The sequence below is a fragment of the Lemur catta genome, chromosome 3 (genome assembly GCF_020740605.2).
Source record: "Lemur catta isolate mLemCat1 chromosome 3, mLemCat1.pri, whole genome shotgun sequence".
NCBI lineage: Eukaryota > Metazoa > Chordata > Mammalia > Primates > Lemuridae > Lemur > Lemur catta.
In genome coordinates this window covers 40497659-40520368 of record NC_059130.1, presented here as the reverse complement: position 1 = coordinate 40520368, position 22710 = coordinate 40497659, and the positions used below count along the sequence as shown (strand labels likewise).

The 22710-nt window shown below is 38.4% G+C and overlaps 2 protein-coding genes and 1 non-coding gene across 3 annotated transcripts; 2 read left to right on the top strand and 1 right to left on the bottom strand.

Moving 5' to 3' along the window:
* Positions 1-5925: 5925 nt before the first annotated feature.
* LOC123636143 lies at positions 5926-6033 on the top strand. Its single transcript, XR_006734353.1, has one exon. It is a non-coding gene; the product is annotated as a U6 spliceosomal RNA (small nuclear RNA).
* A 2838-nt stretch (positions 6034-8871) lies between these two features.
* LOC123634828 lies at positions 8872-11856 on the bottom strand. Its single transcript, XM_045546536.1, has 3 exons — positions 11547-11856; positions 10886-11242; positions 8872-9153 (listed from the first exon to the last, which is right to left on the bottom strand). Exons 1-3 carry the CDS (start codon positions 11854-11856, stop codon positions 9101-9103), a joined length of 720 nt encoding a protein of 239 aa, XP_045402492.1. The 3' UTR covers positions 8872-9100.
* On the top strand, positions 11687-22710 carry LOC123635278 (calcyclin binding protein). Its single transcript, XM_045547313.1, has 6 exons — positions 11687-11936; positions 15388-15607; positions 17674-17770; positions 18022-18121; positions 19558-19655; positions 20925-22710. The coding sequence occupies exons 1-6, from the start codon at positions 11916-11918 to the stop codon at positions 21079-21081; spliced, it is 693 nt and encodes a 230-aa protein (XP_045403269.1). The 5' UTR covers positions 11687-11915; the 3' UTR covers positions 21082-22710.

Here is a 22710-nt window from a genome sequence, read left to right as displayed (position 1 = left end):
GACCCCGTCTCTATTAAAAATAGAAAGAAATTATCTGGCCAATTAAAAATATATATAGAAAAAAATTAGCTGGGCATGGTGGCACATGCCTGTAGTCCCAGCTACTTGGGAGGCTGAGGCAGTAGGATCGCTTAAGCCCAGGAGTTTGAGGTTGCTGTGAGCTAGGCTGACGCCATGGCACTCACTCTAGCCCGGGCAACAAAGTGAGACTCTGTCTAAAAAAAAAAAAAAAAAAAAAAATTGGTGGAAATTTTTTTAAATTACATTTAACATGCTTAGATCAATAGTTCTTGCAGGAAATTCTTTGGTAAGAGCAAAACTAATTTTCCTATTTCCTAAGCTATTTTGGAGGCCTCTGATCTTTTCACACCAACCAAACTATGGTCAGGTATGTACAATAACATTTATTGATACTCATCCTTGGCTTCATTGTTGAACATATTGTTTGCAAAGGATCTTAAACTCTGTGGTGCCAGAGTGAATCTCATCTGTGCCATATGTTGCAATTGAAAGTTAACACACCCTTAGAAGGAAGAATCCAGTAGGAGCCTTCACAACCCCAGGAGGATGCTCCAAGTTGCTTGTGGTGGATCCTTTCCGCTAAAATAATCTTTAAGTTCTAAAAAGTGAAATCCCCTTCATCTCTATGTGTTTAGATATCTACAACCCATAAAACTTACATGATTGTTATCTGTTACACTCATGAAATAATACTTTTCTTAGAGAAATCTTTTTCTTTTGTTCTGACAGCTTTCATCATAACATTTGTTTTCTTTTTACCAAAAGGAAAAATAACCCAGCATTCCAAGTGTCTATGTTGACTTTAATATTCTCCACATGGTGGTTTAAAAGATAAGCTAATTTTTTTTTATAAAATATAATAGCTAGAAAATTTTATCTTGGCACTTGTTTCTGTAAATCATTTAGAATAGCCTGTTAGCTTTACCAGTACTTGATGCTTTGATTCTAAGAAGCTCTGTACAAGTTGCCTTATCAAATGGCCAAACTAAATTAAAGATGTTCTTTTGTGAATTTCATACTTATGTACAGAGCTTGCTTTAACTTCCAAAAATAAGTACATTCCACAGAATGCCTAAAGTCTATAATTTTCCTTAAACTGTAGGTGAGGGAGAAATAGAATGCCTCTAGGTCAATTTCTTTTCTGTAGACCTGGTTCAATTCCATAGTCCCTTTCCTTTTTTTCATTGAACAAAATCACCAGGTGCATACATTCCAGAAGTTTGATAAATCTATCTTTGGGTTTTCTTTTAACTCTTTCAAAAGATTATGAGGGTAAAACATAGATTTTTTTTTTTCTTCTCTAGTCTCATATCATACTTGGGTATGTCTTTTGGTACCATAAATCTAAACTGTCCCTCACTGTAATGCCTTTGAGTTAGTATCAATAGCTGAAAGATTGAAAAGAAAGAAAATTCAAAATTTAGTATGTGATATGATTGTTCATACAATATGTTATAATAGCAATATTCCAAACAGTGTGTCATTTACTGCCTATTGTTTGAAAATGCATGCATCCCTACTAGTTTTAAATTCACTTATTTTAAGATATATTTGAGAATTGCAACTCTTCTCTTGAATTTCATTTAGAGATCAACCAGCCAAATATCCAGGAAATTTTCAAACATTCTACTGTTTTTCATCTGTTCCTAGAATGTAGTGTGTATAAAATATATCTCTAAAAATCCAATATTTGCAATATCTGAAAAGTGATCATTTATCTTTTCATTAAATTCTATAGAATAAATTAAGTGAATGAAATTCAACTTGACAATTCAGTTCATTAGCTTTTATATCTTGAGAATCTTATTTAACACATTCTTTAAAGCTGAAAGAAACCAAGCTGAATTTTGCAGTGCATATGTTTGCTAGCTTCCCACATCCTGCGCCATGTCACAATTTGGTTATATTTAGTTGCATATAATTTAATGAAAAGAAATTCTGTTACCTAATGTTCTGTTTATGAGTGCCTATCTGAAACACTAATAGGAATGCCATATCTTTCCATACAACCAATATCTTTATTCTCCCCTCCCAGGTATTGAATTAGTAATTTCTTCTTCATTGGCTTTCTTAAATTTCCCTGGTAATATAGAAAAGCAACCTTTGCACTCATGTTAGGATATTTAATACCATTTATCTTGTTTCATTTTTAAAATTTTTTTCCAATCTTTTCCTGCTGTATATTAATTATGTATTTTTCTCCAACCCCTACTCTATTTTCTGAAAATATTTTTCAGTTAATAACTAGTGTCTTCATTTCCTAGCTGAAGTGAGAAAACCAAGAGAATACAGAGATTTGGGCAGAGGAAATAAAGAGTTAGACCTTTAAAAGAGTTAGTCACCTAGGATGAGTTACATATAACTAATGTAAGGGATTGAGTTTTCTCTTCCTTCAGCTGAAATCAGTCTACTACTAACTATTCCACCAACCCTGTGCATCAGACACTAAAGTGGTTGTCTGATTTTTAGGGCCCTTTAAGGGGAGAAAAAAGAACTTTTTAAAAATTAAATACCTTGGCCGGGCGCGGTGGCTCATGCCTGTAATCCTAGCACTCTGGGAGGCCGAGGCGCGAGGATCGCTTGAGGTCCAGGAGTTCGAGAGCCAGCCTGAGCAAAAGCAAGACCCCATCTCTACTAAAAATAGAAAAAATATTAGCCAGTCAACTAAAAATAGAAACGAAAAAAAAATATTAGCCAGGTGCAGTGGTTCACCCCTATAGTCCCAGCTGCTCGAGAGGCTGAGGCAGGAGGATCCCTTGAGCCCAGGAGTTTGGAGGTTGCTGTGAGCTAGGCTCACGCCACAGCACTCACTCTAGCCCAGGTGACAAAGTGAGACTCTGTCTCAAAAAATAAATACATAAATAAAACCTTGTTTGTTTTATCTTCTGGGAAATAACACTTTTTTTTTTTTTTTTTTTTTTTTGAGGCAGAGTCTCACTCTGTCACCTGGGCTAGAGTGTAGTGGCGTAGTCATAGCTCACTGCAATCTCAAACTCCTGGGGTCAAGCAGTCCTCTTGCCTCAGCTTCCCGAGTAGCTAGAACTACAGGCTATTTTTTTCTATTTTTAGTAGAAACGGGATCTCACTCTTGCTCAGCCTGGTCTTGAACTCCTGAGCTCAAGCAATCCTCCCATCTTGGCCTCCCAGAGGACTAGGATTACAGGCATGAGCTACCGTGCCAGGCTGAAAGAACACTTTTAAATTACTTAGCAAGATGATTCTATTGTATAACTTGCCCTTAACAACACTCTTAAAATAGCTCTGAGTCTCTTGCTTTAATTACAAGTAAATGAGAGAATGAATAAATTCGGTTGTATGATTTGAACACTGTTGGGGTGGGGGTGGGGTGTGTGTGTGTGTGTGTGTGTGTGTGTGTGTTGTGTTTGGTGGAATTTTATATAGAGTATCCCTGCCTCTTTGGTTTACCTAGGTAGCATGCAACCAAATATACATTGAGATTTCAAGACATGGTGATCAAAGCTGTTAGGCCAGACAACAGCTCTATGGTCTGTGTTTCCTACTACCAGATATGTAATAAAATTCTTCCTGGACAACATGGTGATGGTCACATTGAGGTAGAATTGTCCCAAAACATTCTTCCTCTCCCATAGTGGCTTCTATATAATACAAGCAAGACCCTTTGCCTTAGCAACTTCCTTATCTTTCAAATTGTACTCAAATGAGGACTTCAGTGTGGGCTGCACCTCAATAGGAGATGCTGATCTTGAGTTGTAATGAGAAAAGTGGATGTTTATGAGCTTTTAGTGACTACAGTCAGCTGTCTGATATTCCTCTCTCAGTTTCCATCTAAAAGCTTATCTCCAAATGAATTTGCTACATCTACATCAATGTATCCCATTCTCCTTACCCCCGTGTCTGGTTTATCATTAGCGATATTCTGAAAAGCTTAATCTAACAAAAAAGAATCATTGAATAGAAAAAGAACATTTTAAGTTACTTTCCTTTTTCATTGGCAGTTACTTAACATGTAAAATCTTTTCCATTATACTGTAACTTTTAATAACTATATATCATATATGGAATAAAATATAAAAACTGAATTGTGAGAATATAAATGCATCAAAAGACTCTGGTGTCATGAAAGCACAAGAATAAAGCTGGAGATGGTCCCAGAATCCAAGATGTCCCAATAGCCTTTTGCATCAGTTTCTCTATTTTTAGTACTTTGCATAATGCATGGATCCTTAGTTCAAATGAGGGAAAAAGTTTCTCAGTCAGCCCCATTTCTTTTCTTTCCAACTCCTACCTTTCCCTTGCTGAGGAGGTAGTAGAAATTCTGTACTATTTTTATGAATTCTATGATTTTGCTCATGACATCTCTAATGAAAACAGGTTCTAGAATAAAGGAGTTGATTAGTCCAAACAATGCTCATTGACTAAAAAAAATAAAAAAATTAGTGATCAACCTCTTCCTCTGTAACACTGACCAATTAGATGTTTCCATAACTCCATGTATTATGTATAGTATACTCTATAAATGTAAATGTAATGCTTGTTAAAAATGCAATTTATTGTACATTGTCCCAACAAATGTTTACTTTTATAATCGTTATGAATTTGAACTGGATTAGTATCTTGTTTTCATGTGTGAATGAAGCCTTGTGAAATAAACAAATGCAACCAAGAAGGTAACAAGGTGACTGTTTTTGTGAGCCAGTGATGTTTTCAATGCTGTGTGTTGCCCCTTTGGCCCCATGAAACAGTAATAAACATTTCTTCTCAAGTCCATGTATGTCTTTCTGGGTTTTTTTCTAGTTGGCTTTATTCTGATTCATTTGAACCCAGTATTTATGTAACACTTCTTACCTGACACTACATTCCAGTCAACTTCAAAAGAAAACATTTATAGAATATACCTTGCAAAATGATATCCCATACCGCTCAGGTCTCCAACCCCTGGGCCGTGGACTGGTACCGGTCCGTGGTCTGTTAGGGACTGGACTGCAGAGCTCCACGGCCACGCCAACGCCCTTTCCATGGAAAAACTGTCTTCCATGAAACTTAGGAACCCATGGCCGCCCTGCAGGAAGTGAGCGGTGGGCCAGCCAAGCGTATTCGCACCACAGCCCGAGCTCTGCCTCCCGCCCCCACCCCACTCACGGCTGTGGAAAAATTATCTTCCATGAAACCAGTCCCTGGTGCCAAAAAAGGTTGGAGACCACTGCTATAGAGCAAGTTCCTTGGTTGCAAGTCACGGAAACCCTTGAAAGCTAGCTTAATAATTTTAAAACTCAATTAATTAAAAGGAAATAGGGGTATCTATATCATGGATCCCAAAGGCCAAATAGTTGGGTCTGAAGAGGCACTGGGACAAGGGACTGGAATGTCACCAAGACCCCAAGCAACTGTTCCTATGATCAGTCCTCTGCCCTTCCAAGTGATGCTATCTGCTTCATTCGCCTATCTGAAAACAAGCTTCCTCTGCTTCTAAGTATACAACTACCAAGTCTACATGTCCTCTCCAAATGACCAGCAGAGATGGATTAGCGTCTCAGTGTCCCAACTCCACATTCTTACAAAAATCTGATTGGCTAATCCTGGGTCAGGTGGCTAGTCCTTCAAGATACAGCAAGGAGGGTGATATTATATAATTTAAACAGAACTCCAGAGGCTCTCCTGAAAGTGGAGGCTTTGTACAGAGAATCCCAAAGATGTCTAATTTGCCTTTGCATTATGTTCTAGAAATCCATGGAACCTAAGTGAAAGCCAAGAGATTGGTCACCTTCTCTTAGAATTCATCATGTATTAAAAAATATTGATCAGAGATTGTAAAATTACAACTTGTGGCCCTAACCCAGAGTCACAGACATTTCTTTTTTGTCCCATGTGGTATTTTAAAGAGAAATTTTACATAAAAAGTAAAATAGTCAAAATTATTCAGAAGTGCTCACTTTGACAGCACATTTACTAAAATTGAAATGATACAGAGAAGATTAGCATGGCCCCCTGGGCAAGGATGACACTCAAATTCATGAAGCATTCCATGTTTTTGCAGTCCCTGGAAGGTCATTCCCCTATTTGCTGACTAGCTTAATGGAAACAGTGGGAGTCAAAGCAAAAAGAAAAAAAAAACATTCAGAAAATATCCATTGAATTTGGCAGTTAAGAGGTCATGAATGGTCTGGACATGAGCAGTAAGTGGGGGAGGAAGGAAGGCTGACTGCAATAGGCTAACTAAGAGAACTTTATTTAGAAAGGAAAATTCTCCAAAACTTGGAAACAAGGCAAAAGGTGAGTGGTAAGTCCTTTCTATGTCCAGCCAAGGACTAGGGTATTGCACTTGGTACATCTCACCATTTACTATTGATCAAAGGTTCTTACACTTAATCTGCACATTAACTTATAGCTTTTGTCCAGTAGGAATACAAATCCCTACTTTCTTTCCAGCAGAACAGATACATCAAAGGTTATAGTTTATTATCCTGTGGGACATTAACCAGTTTGTATCCAACCTTGTAACCTTAAACTAACATTCCATTGCTAAATTGCCTATAAACACCCAGCCACTCAAATACACTTTGAAGTAGTTTTAACATATTACTGGTTCCCTCATTAGTATTGAATAAAATATTTGTCACACACGTTCATTTTATAGTTGCATGAGTATTTTTTAAAAGCTTACTTGCAAGGAAAATTTACAATGAAATCCAGGCTTTAGAAGAACTGGCTCACCAGAAAGAAATTACACCAAATATTTAAAGGAAAAACATGACTTCCAAGTTTACAGAGTCTAGAATTAGTTTATTCATGGTAGGAAAAAAACCAATTCTCACACTGTCATATTATCACATGTTTTCAAACATGAGCATGGCAAAAGTTAGAGATAAAGTGGTTTTGATTGATTTTAGGGAATCTAATTTTATGGGAAAGGCTCAGGATCAAGTTTCATTTATATGTGTAACTAGAACTAGACACAATAATCCCAGACAGAGAGAGAGAGAGTGACAGAGTGTGTGTGTGTGTGTATGTGTGGTGGTAGTAATATCATTTTTGGTTTATCTCAGGATGCAAAGTTTTTTGTTTTTCCTGATTTTGGGATTCAATGTACCAATGACTCAGAATGGCAGCAGGACAAGGAGTTGGTTTTGCTTCTACATGTTATGTGTAAGGACAGTTAAAGGATGCAAGTAGAGAGACACCAAATTGATTTTGTTTTGTTGACTCCCACGGATGGGAGATTTGAGCTGTTTTAGATGCTGGCAAAAAGGAGAGAAAGGAGAGACTGGAGATAATCCCCTTCCTTGTTTAAAGGAAACGAAAGCACAAGGGTTAGAGTCTCAATTAGGAAGTAGGAATGCTGGAAAAAACCCAGAAAATTGCCTTCAGAACATAGGCTTTTTGGGTTTAAGATTTTAGAGATGGGCAGTTCTATGACATGATAAGGTCTAAGGTGTGGTCATGGATGTAGGTAGCTGAGTAATAAAATCAGAGCTAATATTTATAGACTGCTTACTATTTTTAGGGACTGTGCTAAGCGGTTTTATGTATCCCGAATTTAATTCCCAATGTTACTAGGTATTCTAGTCCCCATTGAAACAGAAAACGGAGGCCTCTGAGAGTTTAAATAACAAGCCCCAAGTCACAGCTAATAAGTAGTAGAAACTATTTGAAATCGAGAATCTAAAACCTTTTCTCAATATCTAGGGATTACTTCCCAAACTTCCTTGTTAATCATTTGGGGCTGTATTAAAAATAGATTACCAGGTCTAGTAAATTCATTAAAGCAATCGCCTACTGTACTGGTCTCTCTTCGAAGTGCTAGAAATGAGGTGAACAAAGAGATCCTGCCTCTGGAGCTTAAGCTGTAGTGGGGAGTTTCTCAGTCTCAGCATTGCTGATTCTTTGTCGGTGGTAACCTATGCATTGTAGGATGTTTAGTAGTGTTCCTGGCTTCTACCCACTAAATGCCAATAGTATTTCCCCAGTAATGACAACCAAAAAAGTCAAATATATGTGGACAAGAGAGAGCAAAATATCCAAATTTGTCCCCCATTGAGAATGACTGCTAAAATAGGAAAAAGACTAATAAATTTCAGGTGGTAGTAAGTATAAAGAACAACAGGGTAAGAGAGTGGAGAGAAATGATAAGGCCGGTAACAGTGAAATTGGTAGAATGGTTGTTCCAATGGTTTTGATGTGTAAACTTACTATCAAGTTTACACATCAAACTTGATAGTAAGCCTACTATCAAGTTATTCAGTCAAGTGTTGCTGCGAAGATATTTTGCATAGGTAATTAAAGCCTTTAATTAGTTCACTTTGAATAAAGAAGGTTATCCTGGATAATGTGGGTGTACCTGATTGAATCAGTTGGAAGGCCTTAAAGGCAGAGCTGTGGTTGGTTTCCCTGAGAAGAATGGAGTTTCACCCTGCTGTGTTCTTCCCTCTTTGACTTCCTACGGATGAAAGCTTCAATCTGTTCTCAGGGGGCACAGCCTACTTGCATCCTCCATTCCTGCCTGCCTGGCCTACAGATTTTGGACTTGCTTAACCAATTTCCACAATTGTGTAAGCCAATTCCTTGCTATAAATATCTACCTATTTACCTCCTACTGATGGTTCTTCTACTGAAACTTAATACAGTCCAGACAAGCCTCCCTAGTGTTACTTCTGAAAGATCTAAATACAGTGAAAAAATGATCTGTGATGATCCAGAGGAAGAGCATTCTGAGCAGAGAGAAGGCACCAGAGTACAGACTTGAAGGTGAGAGCAAACCCAGTGGGTTCAAGGAATAACAAAAATGCTAGAGTGTTAATAAACCAGGGAGATGGGAGAAGGAAAGAGTGGTGGGAGATGAGTTCTGTGAAATAAGACAGGAGGCTCATAAAGGTGAGATAAGATCATGTAAAACTTTAAAGTTCACAGGAAGGAGTTTGCACTTTAAGCCTAATAGGAAGCTGTTAGAGGTTTTTAACCAAAGGGATATAATGATTTGAAAAGATTTCTCTGGCTGATCTGTGGAAAACTAACTATAAAGGCACAGTGGGGAAACAGAGAAACCAGTTAGGAAGCTAAAAATTCAGACAAAATAATGATTGCTTGGTCTTGGGTGTGTAAGCTAGGAAAAATAACGTTTCCTTCCATGCATCTTATGTTTATTGGCTGGGGCCCCTGTAACAAAATACAGATTAACATGAGAAAAGCATACAAACACATTTAATATAAGTTTTGCATGACAAGGGGAAACTTCATAAAGAAATGAAGACCCAAAGATACAGTTAAACCTTAAGTGTTTTTTATAGTAGGTTTGATGAAGAATGTAGAGATGTGGGAAAATGTACTAGGGCAAAAAATTTAGGGAAACTTAGCAAGGCCTGATGTTCATATTCCTTTTTGTGTCCCTGTGTTTTCAGAGATAAGGATGCTCTTTCCCTCCAGGTATAGGGAGAGCACCTCTCACATGAGGGTCTTATGCCCTGCTTCAGGGGAGAAGGATGAAGGAGGGTCAGAGAGACATTCCTGCACATGCTGTTTCTCAAATTCCTTCAGTGTAAAGTTTTCAACATGCCAAGGCGCCGTATTTTGGGGTAGCATGTCCTGAAATCCATCAGGTGGTAGTAGTGGAAGTTGTGAGAAGTGGTTTGACTCTCAACATATTTTGAAAATTAGGCCAGCAAGACATGCCATAACATAGGATGTAGGGCCTGAGATTGAAGACGCAGGCATGACTCCTTGGCATGAGCAATTAAGAAAATGAGATGGGGCCGGGTGCGGTGGCTCATGCCTGTAATCCTAGCACTCTGGGAGGCCGAGGCGGGCGGATAGCTTGAGCTCAGGAGTTCGAGACCAGCCTGAGCAAGAACGAGACCCCGTCTCTACTAAAAATAGAAAGAAATTATATATAAACAGCTAAAAAAATATATATAGAAAAAATTAGCCGGGCATGGTGGCGCATGCCTGTAGTCCTAGCTACTGGGGAGGCTGAGGCAGAAGGATCGCTTAAGCCCAGGAGTTTGAGGTTGCTGTGAGCTAGGCTGATGCCACGGCACTCACTCTAGCCCGAGCAACAAAGCGAGACTCTGTCTCAAAAAAAAAAAAAAGAAAGAAAAGAAAAGAAAATGAGATGACCATTTACTGTATTAGGTCAAGGTTTCATCCAATGCAATAGGATATTTGTTTTTATTAAACACTGGTTGGACACTTTTAAAAAACTGAGTTATAATTAACATACAATAAAATACACAACTCTTAGGAGTTCATTTCATGAACTTTGACAATTGTATCTATCAGTGTAACATTTCTATGACCCTGGAAAATTCCCTTATGGACCTTGAGTGTGACCTACAAAAAGAAACTACCTATACAAATATAAATTTATGACTCAGTGAAATTTCTAAAGTGAACCCACCTAGATATCTAACCAGTCTTCAAATCAAGAAAAGGAACATAACTTGGACCTCAATAGCCCCCTGGTGGCTCATTTCTGTCATTGTCCTCCCCATCCAAGGAAAGACTATACTCATTTTTGACACTGTAGGCTAATTAGTTTTGCTGGTTTTAGACTTCATTTAAAAGGAACCAAATGATATGAACTTTTATTTATCTGGCTTCTTTCTTTCAGCGCCATTTCTTTTATGAAATTCATGCATGCTTCGTTTCGGTAATCTATTTCGGTACCACACTTCTGATTCTTTACTACGATAATGGTCAGCATCCATTTTTCTAGCAGCTGTTATCCTTCTCTGACTTGCAGATTCTAATCGCTACCCTGGGCGATCTATAAAGCTAAGTGGGGGCTATTTGACCTCTCAAGGATTATGATTTAAACTGTGTTGGCAGACATCTTGGTGCCGCCAGCGACCAAAATAATCTGACAAGTGGGTTTTTCCCGGATCTTACTGACTTCGGTAGGCTAGAACCAGGACGGAACACTGCCCCAAGAAAAGTAATTTCATATTCCTTTGACGGTCAACAGGCTCACGAATCCAAACCCAGTTGAGAATCAGACCGCTGGAATGGTCTGAAAGGGTCGAAGGCACCAGGAAAAGGTGTTTCAAGAGTTCCACACGGAAAGGCGGGACCCAAGTTGCGCCCACAGTAAGGCAAAAGCAGCCTTTTGTTGGCGGCCTTAACCCCTTGGCGAGCCACGGGGCCCGGTCACGTGCCCAGAGCAGCCCCCACCTCCTATCGCGGCCCCGTGATGACGCCACCACGTCGGAAATGCTAGACCGCCGTGACGTCTCCAGCGCGACAAAACTCACTGAAAATCAAACCATTCCCTTCAGGAAACCTCCACACTTAACGCGTTCGTTCTTTCCAGTTTCAACATAACTAGGCTACTCCTTCTTCCCACTGTTTTGCCTTTCTCTCGCGTAGGCTCACTAGCCTAGACAAGATGGCTGCCTGGCTGGTGTGGTGTCCTAGAGAGGACGGAAGCAAACGACTCTCTAGCCAACTTCCGACTCAGACTCCGAAGGCCGGTACGTTATTTCCGGGGCTGGGTTAAGGCAGCCGTTCCGAGTTGCGACTGCGCACCGTGGGCAAACGCGGTTAAAGTAGAATACTTACACTTGTCGGGGTGGTAGGAAGAGGCGTTGCTCTTCTCGAAGTACTGATTCGCTCGGGAGAGTTTAGCGTTGCTAGGAGGCTCGGCGGGTGGGCGGGGCAAGGCTTGATGGGGCGGGGCTGAACGAGGCGGGCGGGACTCCCGGTGGGCGGCGGCGGCGGCAGCAGCAGCCTGGCGAAGGTTCTAGAGCCGCTGCCTGCGGAGGGCGGGCGGTGACCGCGCACGGGGTTGGGTGTGCGCACAGGCTGCAGGCCTTGCGACTCTTGCCGTGGGGTCTGCCCTCGGGGTGAGCGCGCTTGGTGCGGCATTTCCTGTTCCCTCCTCTGCGTGGCTGCAGCTTGGGCCTTCGGCCTGACCCAGCCCGACCATGGCTTCAGCTTTGGAAGAGGTAAGGGGTCCGGCCTCATCTTCCTCACCCGCCCGTGCTGGAGTTGCTTCGCCGGTCGATGGCGCATACCGCCCCGTTTCTGTGTGCCGAACCGCCCTGCGGCGAGCCGATCCCGCGCCTTCCCTGGGGCCGCCTCCTTGGCCCTTCCTGCGTTGCCGGGTCCCCGCGCTTCCCCGCGGCCTCCCACCCCACTCACCTGCCGCGGCCCCTGGTGCCTGCCGGCCCGCGGTCGCGGTGCGGGGCAGCGGCAGGGGCGTGTGGCGCTCCTGAGTGCAGGTAGTGCCGGTGGTGGATGTGTGAGAGCTGGTCACCTTCACGTTTCCTCGGGCCTTTTCCGCTCCCGTTTCACTAGCTCTGGGACTGGACGCTTCATTAAGTTAAAGCTGGTTGCAAAAACTCGGTGTCATTTCATGGCAGAGAGCGGTTAGAAGATGAGAAGTCTTTGGTCCCAGCACTTTAATTCTCTTAGTCATATCTGTTGTACACATGAGTAGCTCTGTTACTTAGGGCAAGTTATTTTGCCTCTCTGCCACAGTATTATCCATTTTATAGGATTGTTAAAAGAACAAGTATTATTTCTAAGTGTTTAAACCGGTACTTGGCAAGCAGCAATCTGCTATATGCGTTTTTTTTAAATAAATAATTGGAAAATTAGTTGTAACTAATGGTAGGAAACTGAATGGCCTTTTTTAAAAAGCTCTGTAAACTCCGAACGTGGGAGAATTAACTTTTTTGGAGACTTAGTTTGCTAAGTTAGAAAATGGAAATGATACTTAACATTGCTATTTACCTGGGCCTAAGTAGGATGTAAAGACATGTTAATGTTATTCACAGTAAAGTGTTGGGTATCTATTAACTAGGTTTGCTTCCAGGTAATTTTCCCTTCAATACAAAGAACAAGTACTAGGAAATCTCAAATTTGTCTTTAAGTTAAAAAAAAATGCTTTAAATGAAGAAAAATGAGATTTGTATGTTTTAAGTATTAATCTGGGTATTTTGGCACAAGTTTAAGAGAGGCCTTGGGTACCATGTGCCCTGAGAACTCTGAAGTGGCTTTACAGTCACATATACGGATAGCTCAGTGTTACATTAATTCTCTTCAAAGTAAGGAACTTTCTCAGTGTAGGTACATAGAAATAGGCGTTTAGGGGCACTTCATTTTTTTTTTCTTTTTTGCTTGAGATAAAATTCACCTTTTTAACCCTTAAAGTGTACAATTAAGTGATTTTAGTATATTATGCACAGTATTATGCAACCGTCACCACTGTCTAGTTTCAGAACATTTTCAGCACCCCAAAAAGAAAGCCATTAAGTGTCCTTTAAACAATTGCTCCCCATTCCTCCCTCCTCTAGGCCCCCCACCCCCCACAGCCACTGATTACTTTTCTGTTTCTGTGGATTTGCCTATTCTGGGCATTTCATGTAAATGGACTCAAACTTATATATGGCCTTTGGTTTTTGGCTCCTTAGCATGTGTTCAAGTTCATCCATGGTGTAGCATGTATCAGTACACAAGGTTTTTGTGGCTGAATAATATTCCATTATGTGGATATATAGCACATTTTGTTCAGCCTTTTATCAGTTGATGGACATTTGAGTTGTTTCCACTTCTTCACTATTATGCAGCTGTGAACACTTATGTACACATTTTTATATGGATGTGTTTTCAATTCTGAGATAATATCCCTAGGAGTGGAATTGTTTGGTCATACGGTAACTATAACTCTTTGAGAAACTAGACCGTTTAGAAAGTGGTTTTTCCATTTTATATTCCCACAAGAAATGTATGAAGGTTCCAGTTTTTTCACATCATGGTCACATTTGTTATTTTCTGGGGTGTTTTTATAATACTATCCTAGTGGGTGTGAAATGGTATCTTGTAGATTTGATGTGCATTTCCCTAATGACTAAAGATGTTGAGCATCTTTTCATGTACTTGATGTCCATTTGTATATCTTTGGAGAAATCTCTGTTAAACTCTTTTGCCCATTTTTGAGGCACTTTGATTTTAATGTCTCCAAGTGAAGAATTTGGAAATAGATTAGAAGATAAGCTTCAATACGGTCATGGGTAGGATGAAAAGGAGATATTATTTTGCATATGGAAAACAAATGCATGCTAAGGCAGCAAGGAAAATTACAAGATAGATTAGATAGGTAGATAGAAACTGCTGTATCTAGGACATCTTAAAGTATGTGTGCAGAAAAAGCACGAAGGGATCACCTTTGCTGGTTTCAAGACTGCAAATAACAGAACTGAGAACTACCTAAAAGGGCTTGTTGTAAGTTGCTTCAGTGGATACCTTACAAAACAGTACTTTTGAGCCTAATTGGCAATATAGAGGGCCTGGGAATTTAGCCATTATGGGGTATCCCTTGCTTAATTCTCAGTTCTTTTCTGGGTTTGCTAGAAAAAGAATTCATATTCCAGTTAAAAAGCAAAACCTCTTGTTTAGACTTGGTATGTTTCTATTTGTTTTTGTTAACCAAATCCATACTCTGTGTAGAAATAAACTCATTTTACTTTTCAGTATTTTTATTTTGTTGGTATTAGAATCAATGTGATTTTTTTGAAACCGCTATAATAAAAAGATTACTTTGAACTCAAACATCTTGGTTCTGTGCTCAAAAGATGAGTTTGCATTTTTAATTTTCTTGTCCTAGTAATGAGTTTTTCTTGGGAGGGTAGAGTGTGGACAGGAGGCTGGGCACAGTTGAACTTTCTATACCATGTTATCTGTTACAGATAGGTGAAACTAAGGCCTCTGAGTTAACTGAGATAATAAAAGACTTGGGGGTAAAAGAAAAGCATTAGTTCTGTTTTTGCATTTTATAAGACTATTTAGGAAACAAAGGCTTTCAAACTCTTGGACTTCTGATGAGTTATTAAGCACTTAATGATTTTTATTTTGAGCTTTTTATATCATCTCATGCTATAATGTAAGATTTTTCTGGTCAAGTTGCTAGTTGTCAAGCCAGAATGTAAAGTCATGGTAAGAAAAATGAATCAGCTTGGAAAATCTTTTATCATAAGAATTCAGACTTGTGTGTGTGGTAGGAAGTGAGGACTGATCACTCACAGAAAGGAGAGCATTCCTTACCTCAGTAAAGTTTTACCATGGTCAGCACGTGCTCTCTCATCTCCTTTGTGTTAATATTTTAAAAATTTCTAACATCTGATGATAGTAGGACTGGGTGTTATAAAGAAATGCATGAATTCCTTTTAAAAATATTTCTGTGTTCTTTATAAATCATAAAAATTTCTTGTAAATAATTCAATTCAATTCAACAGGCTGGAGGAAAGAATTGAAGTAGCAACTCAGACCTAGAAAATTTAAATGAACCTCTTAATTCTTAGCTTGTATTTCAATAAATTGAAATGACTAATAAGCACAATATCAATTCATTGCCATAGTTATCATACAGCTAACTTACCTTTTATTTTAACACAGCTACAGAAAGATCTAGAAGAGGTAAAGGTATTGCTTGAAAAAGCCACTAGGAAAAGAGTACGTGATGCCCTTACAGCTGAAAAATCCAAGATTGAAACAGAAATCAAGAACAAGATGCAACAGAAATCACAGAGGAAAGCAGAACATCTTGAAAGTGAAAAGCCAGCTGCTGTGGTTGCTCCCATTACAACGGGATATACAGTGAAAATCAGTAATTATGGTATGACTTGCACCCCTTTGTCCGCTTCTGCCTCCGAGCATCCTATTCCTCAGTAGTGATCCACTGAGAAACTAATTTTTAAAATAGTTTTGATTGTGTGTTTTGGGTGGCTTGGAAGAGGACTCCTGGTTTTTATTTAACAAAGTGTCTTATTTTTTAAGAGATAAAAAGGAAAGGATACGTTCTAGAAGCTATTCACAAGAGAGTAAGATGACGTAGTACAAAGATGATGAGTAGCAACGAGGAGAAAAACTATTTTGAAATACATCCAGTATATATGGAACACAGCTGTGTTGTTCAGTCATGTTTTACGTTTCACTCTGCCAAACAACCAACAAAATTAACGGAGGAAAAGAATTTAAATTCAAGAAATAATTTTGGGCGCCTAGTGTGCCACTATTGTGCTTGGACTTGTTTGAATAGATACAGAACAATGACTGAGACCCAATTCCTGCTCATTGTGTGGTTGGGACACAGACATACAGTTAATACCATAACAACATAGTAATACCATTTTCCCTTAGAGGAATGAAAACTTTTTACTTTTGGAAGCACTGCAACTTGAATCTGAGTGATTACCTCTCAGGAGGACAGGGACAGTCTTATTTTTCTTTGTGCTCACAGTATCTAGCACATAACAGGTACTTGATAAATATTTACTTAACTGAATCGAGGTTTATAAAGTATCAAGGTAAGAAACCCTGAAGAAATAATTCTAGAAGTGAGGAACACTCGGAGAATTAGAAGATTTTAAGTTTGAGTTTGAAGGCTGAATAGTATGTTCAGCAAGTGGAAAAGGAAGGGAACAGCATGAGCAAAGGACATGAATAGAGACTCGAAAGGCATGAATGTGTTTTGAGTATTGTCACGGTGAAAAGCAATGTGTATGTCATGCTTATGAAATGTACTGTAAACTGGGGGCAACTGCTTGTGCCTGTAATCCCAGCTGCTTGGGAGGCTGAGGCAGGAGGATTACTTGAAGCCAGGAGTTTGAGACCAGCCTGGGCAACATAGCAAGAACCATCTTTTAAAAAAAGTAATAAATGTACTATAGTACTGTAGAAGATGCACTTTGTACTCAGTTGACTGTAGGAAACTGGTCTAAAGGTGTCTAGGATTATGGCATTTTAACCAGGAACATAGATATGTATTTAGAGAGAAACTTGTCAGCTGGAGGGTGGATTGAATATGAATGGGAAGAAAGTAGGTGAAGTTCCATAGAACCCTCTAGCTCATCTTTTTTTTTTTTTTTTTTTTTTTTGAGACAGAGTCTCACTCTGTTGCCCAGGCTAGAGTGAGTGCCGTGCCGTCAGCCTAGCTCACAGCAACCTCAAACTCCTGGGCTTAAGCAATCCTACTGCCTCAGCCTCCCAAGTAGCTGGAACTACAGGCATGCGCCACCATGCCTGGCTAATTTTTTCTATATAGATTTTTAGCTATCCAAATCATTTCTTTCTATTAGTAGAGACGGGGTCTCACTCTCGCTCAGGCTGGTCTCGAACTCCTGAACTTGAGCGATCCACCCGCCTCGGCCTCCCAGAGTGCTAGGATTACAGGCGTGAGCCACTGCGCCCGGCCAAGCTCATCTTTTTGATTAACATTACATTTCTATTCTATAAGACTAAGTGAGGAACAGTCAGGGATATGTGTGTGTACATACAAACGATTATAGAATTAGACAATATGTTGAGCCATTCAGCTTAGTGAAGAGCTACCAGTATTTAGGTGTAGGAAAAAATTATTTCCACAAAAAGGCTAAATGAGTTAAAGAATGTATTTAACAGTCATATTTTTATTCTAAGGAATAAGAGCACGGGCTTTGTGTTTAGAAACCTAGATTTAAATCTAAATTGTACCTCTTTGTTAGATGCCTGATTTGGGGTTAGGCAAAGTGCTTTGACAAGGTTCAGTTTCTCAGTCTAGAAAATTTTTTATTTTTTTCATGTTTCTATTATTGGCTTCTCATTTTTATTTTACTGAGTTTTATTATGAGCCATGTGCATTTGCTGTTCTAAAGATAGTTTCAGAGACTTACTTGTGTCCCATCTTGTTTTTGTTGTTGCTAGGATGGGATCAGTCAGATAAGTTTGTGAAAATCTACATTACCTTAACTGGAGTTCACCAAGTTCCCACTGAAAATGTGCAGGTGCATTTCACAGAGAGGTGAGTTTCCATTATAATAAGAAAGTGATCATTAAGAGATTGCCTATGGTACTCTTTTCTTTGCAGTTTCTAAAATTCTGCTTAAATTTAGAATTAATTATCCTTTACGTTTACTTTGAAGAAGTGAGTATTCAAATCATCTGGGATGGCCAAATGCACACCCTGAAATAAAGCTGGTGGGTTTTTTTTCACAAGAACTATAGAACCTTTCATAAAACCAGAATGTTAATGTATTCACTATTGTTTTGTAGGTCATTTGATCTTTTGGTAAAGAATCTGAATGGGAAAAGCTACTCCATGATTGTGAACAATCTCTTGAAACCTATCTCCGTGGAAGGCAGTTCAAAAAAAGTGAGTGTTTTTTTGTCGTAATACTGTGAATCTTCATGAAATTGAACCTGGCTGATTTAATATTGAGGTGAGCTAGAATTAATGTGTCCTCTAATAGGGACCTGCTATAGCCTGCTGCGTGCTTTGTAAAGAATGTTTTATTGGAATATTGCCATGTTTGTTTATGTGATGTTTGTGGCTGCTATTGTGCTACAACGGCAGAGTTAAGTAGCTGTAACAGACCATATGGCTCACGAAACCTAAAATATTTACTGTCTGAGCCTTTCTATAAAGTTAGCCAAGTACTATTTTATAAGAATAGGTGATTTCCCTCTTGATTTTAATGCAGTATTCTTCAAAACTTTTGATGTGGTTAAAGTGAGACTTAGAGTTTTAATGCCAGCTGTACCACTTATTCATTGTGACCTTTGCCAGCTTACTTAATCACTCCATGCCTCAGTGTCCCCATTTACAATGGTCATAATAATTTATTCACAAAGTTGAACCGATACACTGAAATCAAATGATATATGTAAAGTGCTTAAATAATGGTAGTATTGTTAGAAGCACGATGTGTATGATACTGATATATAAAAGGAGGTCTTAAGCACTTGGCCTAGTTGGAGTTAGTAGAAGACATAAAAATAATGAAACTGCCTTTTAAAAAACTACTTTTCATATTTTTCACTATTTCAGAAATCCCTCTTTTCTACCTAATTTGAATAAATGAGGTTTAATGCATCAGACATACAGACATTATGTGCTGTTTTTTTATAGTTATGTAGTAGCTTAAAGGTGATATTAAAATATCATTTATTGATTAGCTGTGTCTTACTGCATCCTTCTTCATCCACTAATCACATAGTTGAAGGAATACTCAGAAGATTCTGAGGAACTATACTGGTCATTGTTGACAGAATTATATTTTGCTCTTTCCTCTTTCTCACCTTCTGTACACCTTACCTTGCGCCCTGTACTGCCTTACATGATCTGGTTTCCTGCCTGCCCTTGCACCCCTCTTACCATGTTACTCTCTTCTCTAATAACTATAATCCACCACTCCTCTTTTTCTTCAAATCGAGATCATCCCATCTTAGAGCCATGCTCCTTGCTGTGCCAATGGCTTAGAAAGCTCTTCTCCTAGAGCTTAGGCTTCAGATCATATTTTGCCTCAGAGACACTTTATAATGAAGTTCCTGCTGCCATGTCCCATTAACACCTTCTTTGTCTTGATAGCATTTATTAGTATTTGAAGGTATTCAAGTTTTACTTGTTTATAGTCTTTCTTCTCCATGAGTGTTCAGATTCTGGCCTATTCATAAAAGTATCACTAGCACCTAGAATAAGTCTTCTATATACTTGGCACTTCATTAATTGAATAAATAATTGTTTTGTAAATAGTCATGCTTATCTCCATGTGTTCTAAGTTGTAACCTGTTTTCCTGCTTTTCTTCCAGGTCAAGACTGATACAGTTCTTATCTTATGTAGAAAAAAAGCAGAAAACACGCGATGGGACTACTTAACTCAGGTTGAAAAAGAATGCAAAGAAAAAGAGTGCGTCTACTTTCATTTCTTTAAGAATTTTAATGTATTCTTTCCTGGGATTATAGGTTTTTAATAGTTTGTCTTTATGGATAGTAGAGCTGTGTAGTCTGTGGTTTGACCATTTTCCTCTTGATGTCCACTAAGATGATTGTCTTCTATATACCTGCTTTCAACTATCACAATCTACCTGAAGAGGGCACATGTCCAGCGGATTGCTTTTTAAGAAGATCTTTGTTATGGTTGGCTCTTTAGAGTAAGGGTTCTTAACTTTGGGTACAGATACTGTGCCCATTCCCAGAAGTTCTGTTTCAGTAGTTCAGAGAGACCCAGAAACCCGTATATGCTTAATTCCTCAGATGTTCTGAACATGTAGCATCACTGTCACTGGTTTAGAGTGAAAAACATAGAATATTTTTATCCTTCTTAATAATGACTGCTTTAAAAAATGTATGTTCAAAGATACTTCCATCCTGTCAGTTGCTTCTCTGCTTTAAATTTTCTCCTGCAGTGGTAATGTACTGCATTTAAGTCAGTGAACTGTCCTCATTTCTCTCACTCTTCCCCTCTGATAGCCAGTATGCATGTGGGATGTGGTTAGCTAGAGTTAGGCATATTGGACTATGTGGGGAATTGATCTTAAATCTAGAGGGAATTAGCCGAGTAGAGGACCCTGTCTTACTATATCCCCAGTGCCCAGTACAGAATCTGGCACTTACTAAATGAATTGGATGAATCAATTAAACCTAATTGTTAATTGGCCCAGTTTGGACATTCATTGAACTAGAGGTACTGACCACATTAATTAAAGACAGTGCTCTCGCCACTAAGCCCAGATCCATGTGTCTCAGGCTTTAGAGGAGGGCTTTTCTAATTAAAAACATATGAGCTTCAGTATGTATCCATGTGTAATGTATGTTTGTTTTTTCCTTCAATAAAAGTACTTTTTTTCAAATTATGAAGAAACATGTTTTAAAAAATTAAGTCAGAAAAGTAAATACTTTTTTACTTATTTTACCTGCTAAAAATCACTGGAAATCCCATAGCCCCAACCCCATAATGTTTTGATGTGACCAATCTTTAATTACCAAGTGTGTGCATGTTTGGGGGGGGTTTATATTGTTTTCATTAAATGACTATGTGCATGCTATTATTTTGATTGTGAATATTTTTGGATACTCTGTCTTTTCTCTACCCCTCTACTTCCTACCAGTGTTAAAGCCTGAATTATACCATTCCATGCTTTCATTTCTTGTTTATTTTGTGTTTTCTTTTTAACAGAAAACCCTCCTATGACACCGAAACAGATCCCAGTGAGGGGTTGATGAATGTTCTAAAGAAAATTTATGAAGATGGAGATGATGATATGAAGCGAACCATTAATAAAGCCTGGGTGGAATCAAGAGAGAAGCAAGCCAAAGGAGACACAGAATTTTGAGACTTTAAAGTCCTTTTGGGAACTGTGATGTGGAAATAACTGATGTTTCCACTAAGGGAATGTTGGTGAGCTGCACATATAAATTTGACAGATTTGACTATTTACACAGCCTTCTCCTAAGTAAAGGCAATGAATTCTCCATTTCCTACTGGAGGATTTATTTAAATAAAATATGCTTATTAAACATTTCCTGCAAAGATGGTTACATTAGTACCCTGGTCATTTTGTTCAAGAAAGGGTTATATTGCATTCATGTGTGAAATGTAAAAAGCAAGTCTTGCCTGATGAAAATGCTACGTTGTGTGTATTTCTGTTCAGCTAGGAGGTAGAAAACAAAAGTATTTGTTTGCCTTTAAGTTACTGACATCAGCTCCCACCAATGTAAGAATAAGTAAGAGTAAAACCTGAATTTTTGCATAAAATACAAATCTGTACCTACACCTGAAGGTTGCTATAAAGTGGCTAATCCCTTATTACCAGCTTAAGCAATGCATATATCATGCACTAATAATCCAATCACAGATATTTCTATCTAGATTTAAATATTTATGAATATAGAAGCTAAATCTAAACTTCACAAGCATAAACATCTTTATATACTACCAGTTAGTAAGTCTTGCCATAGATCAGATAGATAGCTTACAAAAGTAATAACCATGAAGCACAAAGAAATTAATTTGAAAGTCCATCTATTCCTTATTCCTATGTTCAGTCAAGTTAAAATTTTCTTCAATGGAATAGTTTTACTGTCTATCCAAGAGTATGTCAGAAAAGTCTGGTTTTTAGGGGGACTTGTTTATTCCCCTTGAAATCAGGAACCAGAGCAAGGTGCCTGCAATCTCCATTACTACATTGTACTGGAGGTACAAGCCGATGTAGTTAGATAAGAGAAAGCAATTAGACACAAGGAAAAATCCAAAAGGATCAACCAAAACTGCTACAATTAATAAGAGAATTTGGAAAAAGTAGTAGGATTTAAAGTTAAAATACAGAAACAGCCTATATGTAGGATAGCTGTTAGTAAATACTGAAATCCACTATAATGCCTCTATAATTGTAGTGTTGGCACATGAATAAACAGACCAATGGAACAGAATAGTAGAAAGACACAAAGCATATGAAAGTTTTAGAATACAAAAGATAGGTTTTTAATGATTTTAAGAATCATTAAAAATAGTCATATAGATACATTCCAAACAGACTGAAGATGTGACTGTAAAAATGAAAGCATACAAGTACTAGAAGACATTAGTGAGATTCCATTATAACCTAAGAGTAGGGGAAAACTACATTATGTGACTTAAAATCTAGAAGTAAAACTACATATTAATCATTTTTAACTACATAAAAATAAATGCTTACAGGGCAAGAAAACCCCACCATAACCAAAATCAAATGACACGTTGAGAGGATTCCATTTATGAACAAATACTTCATAGAAAAATAAATATAAATAATCTTTACCATAAGTAAAGATGCTTACCTTGTTCAGGTAAGAAATACTAAAACAACCACACTGCTTACCTTTCACTGGAAAAACTCCAGTTTAACATACCAATTATGTTGAGTCCAGGGAGAAGTAGGACACATATACATGGGAATGGAATAAAAACAAACTTTGGTTAATCA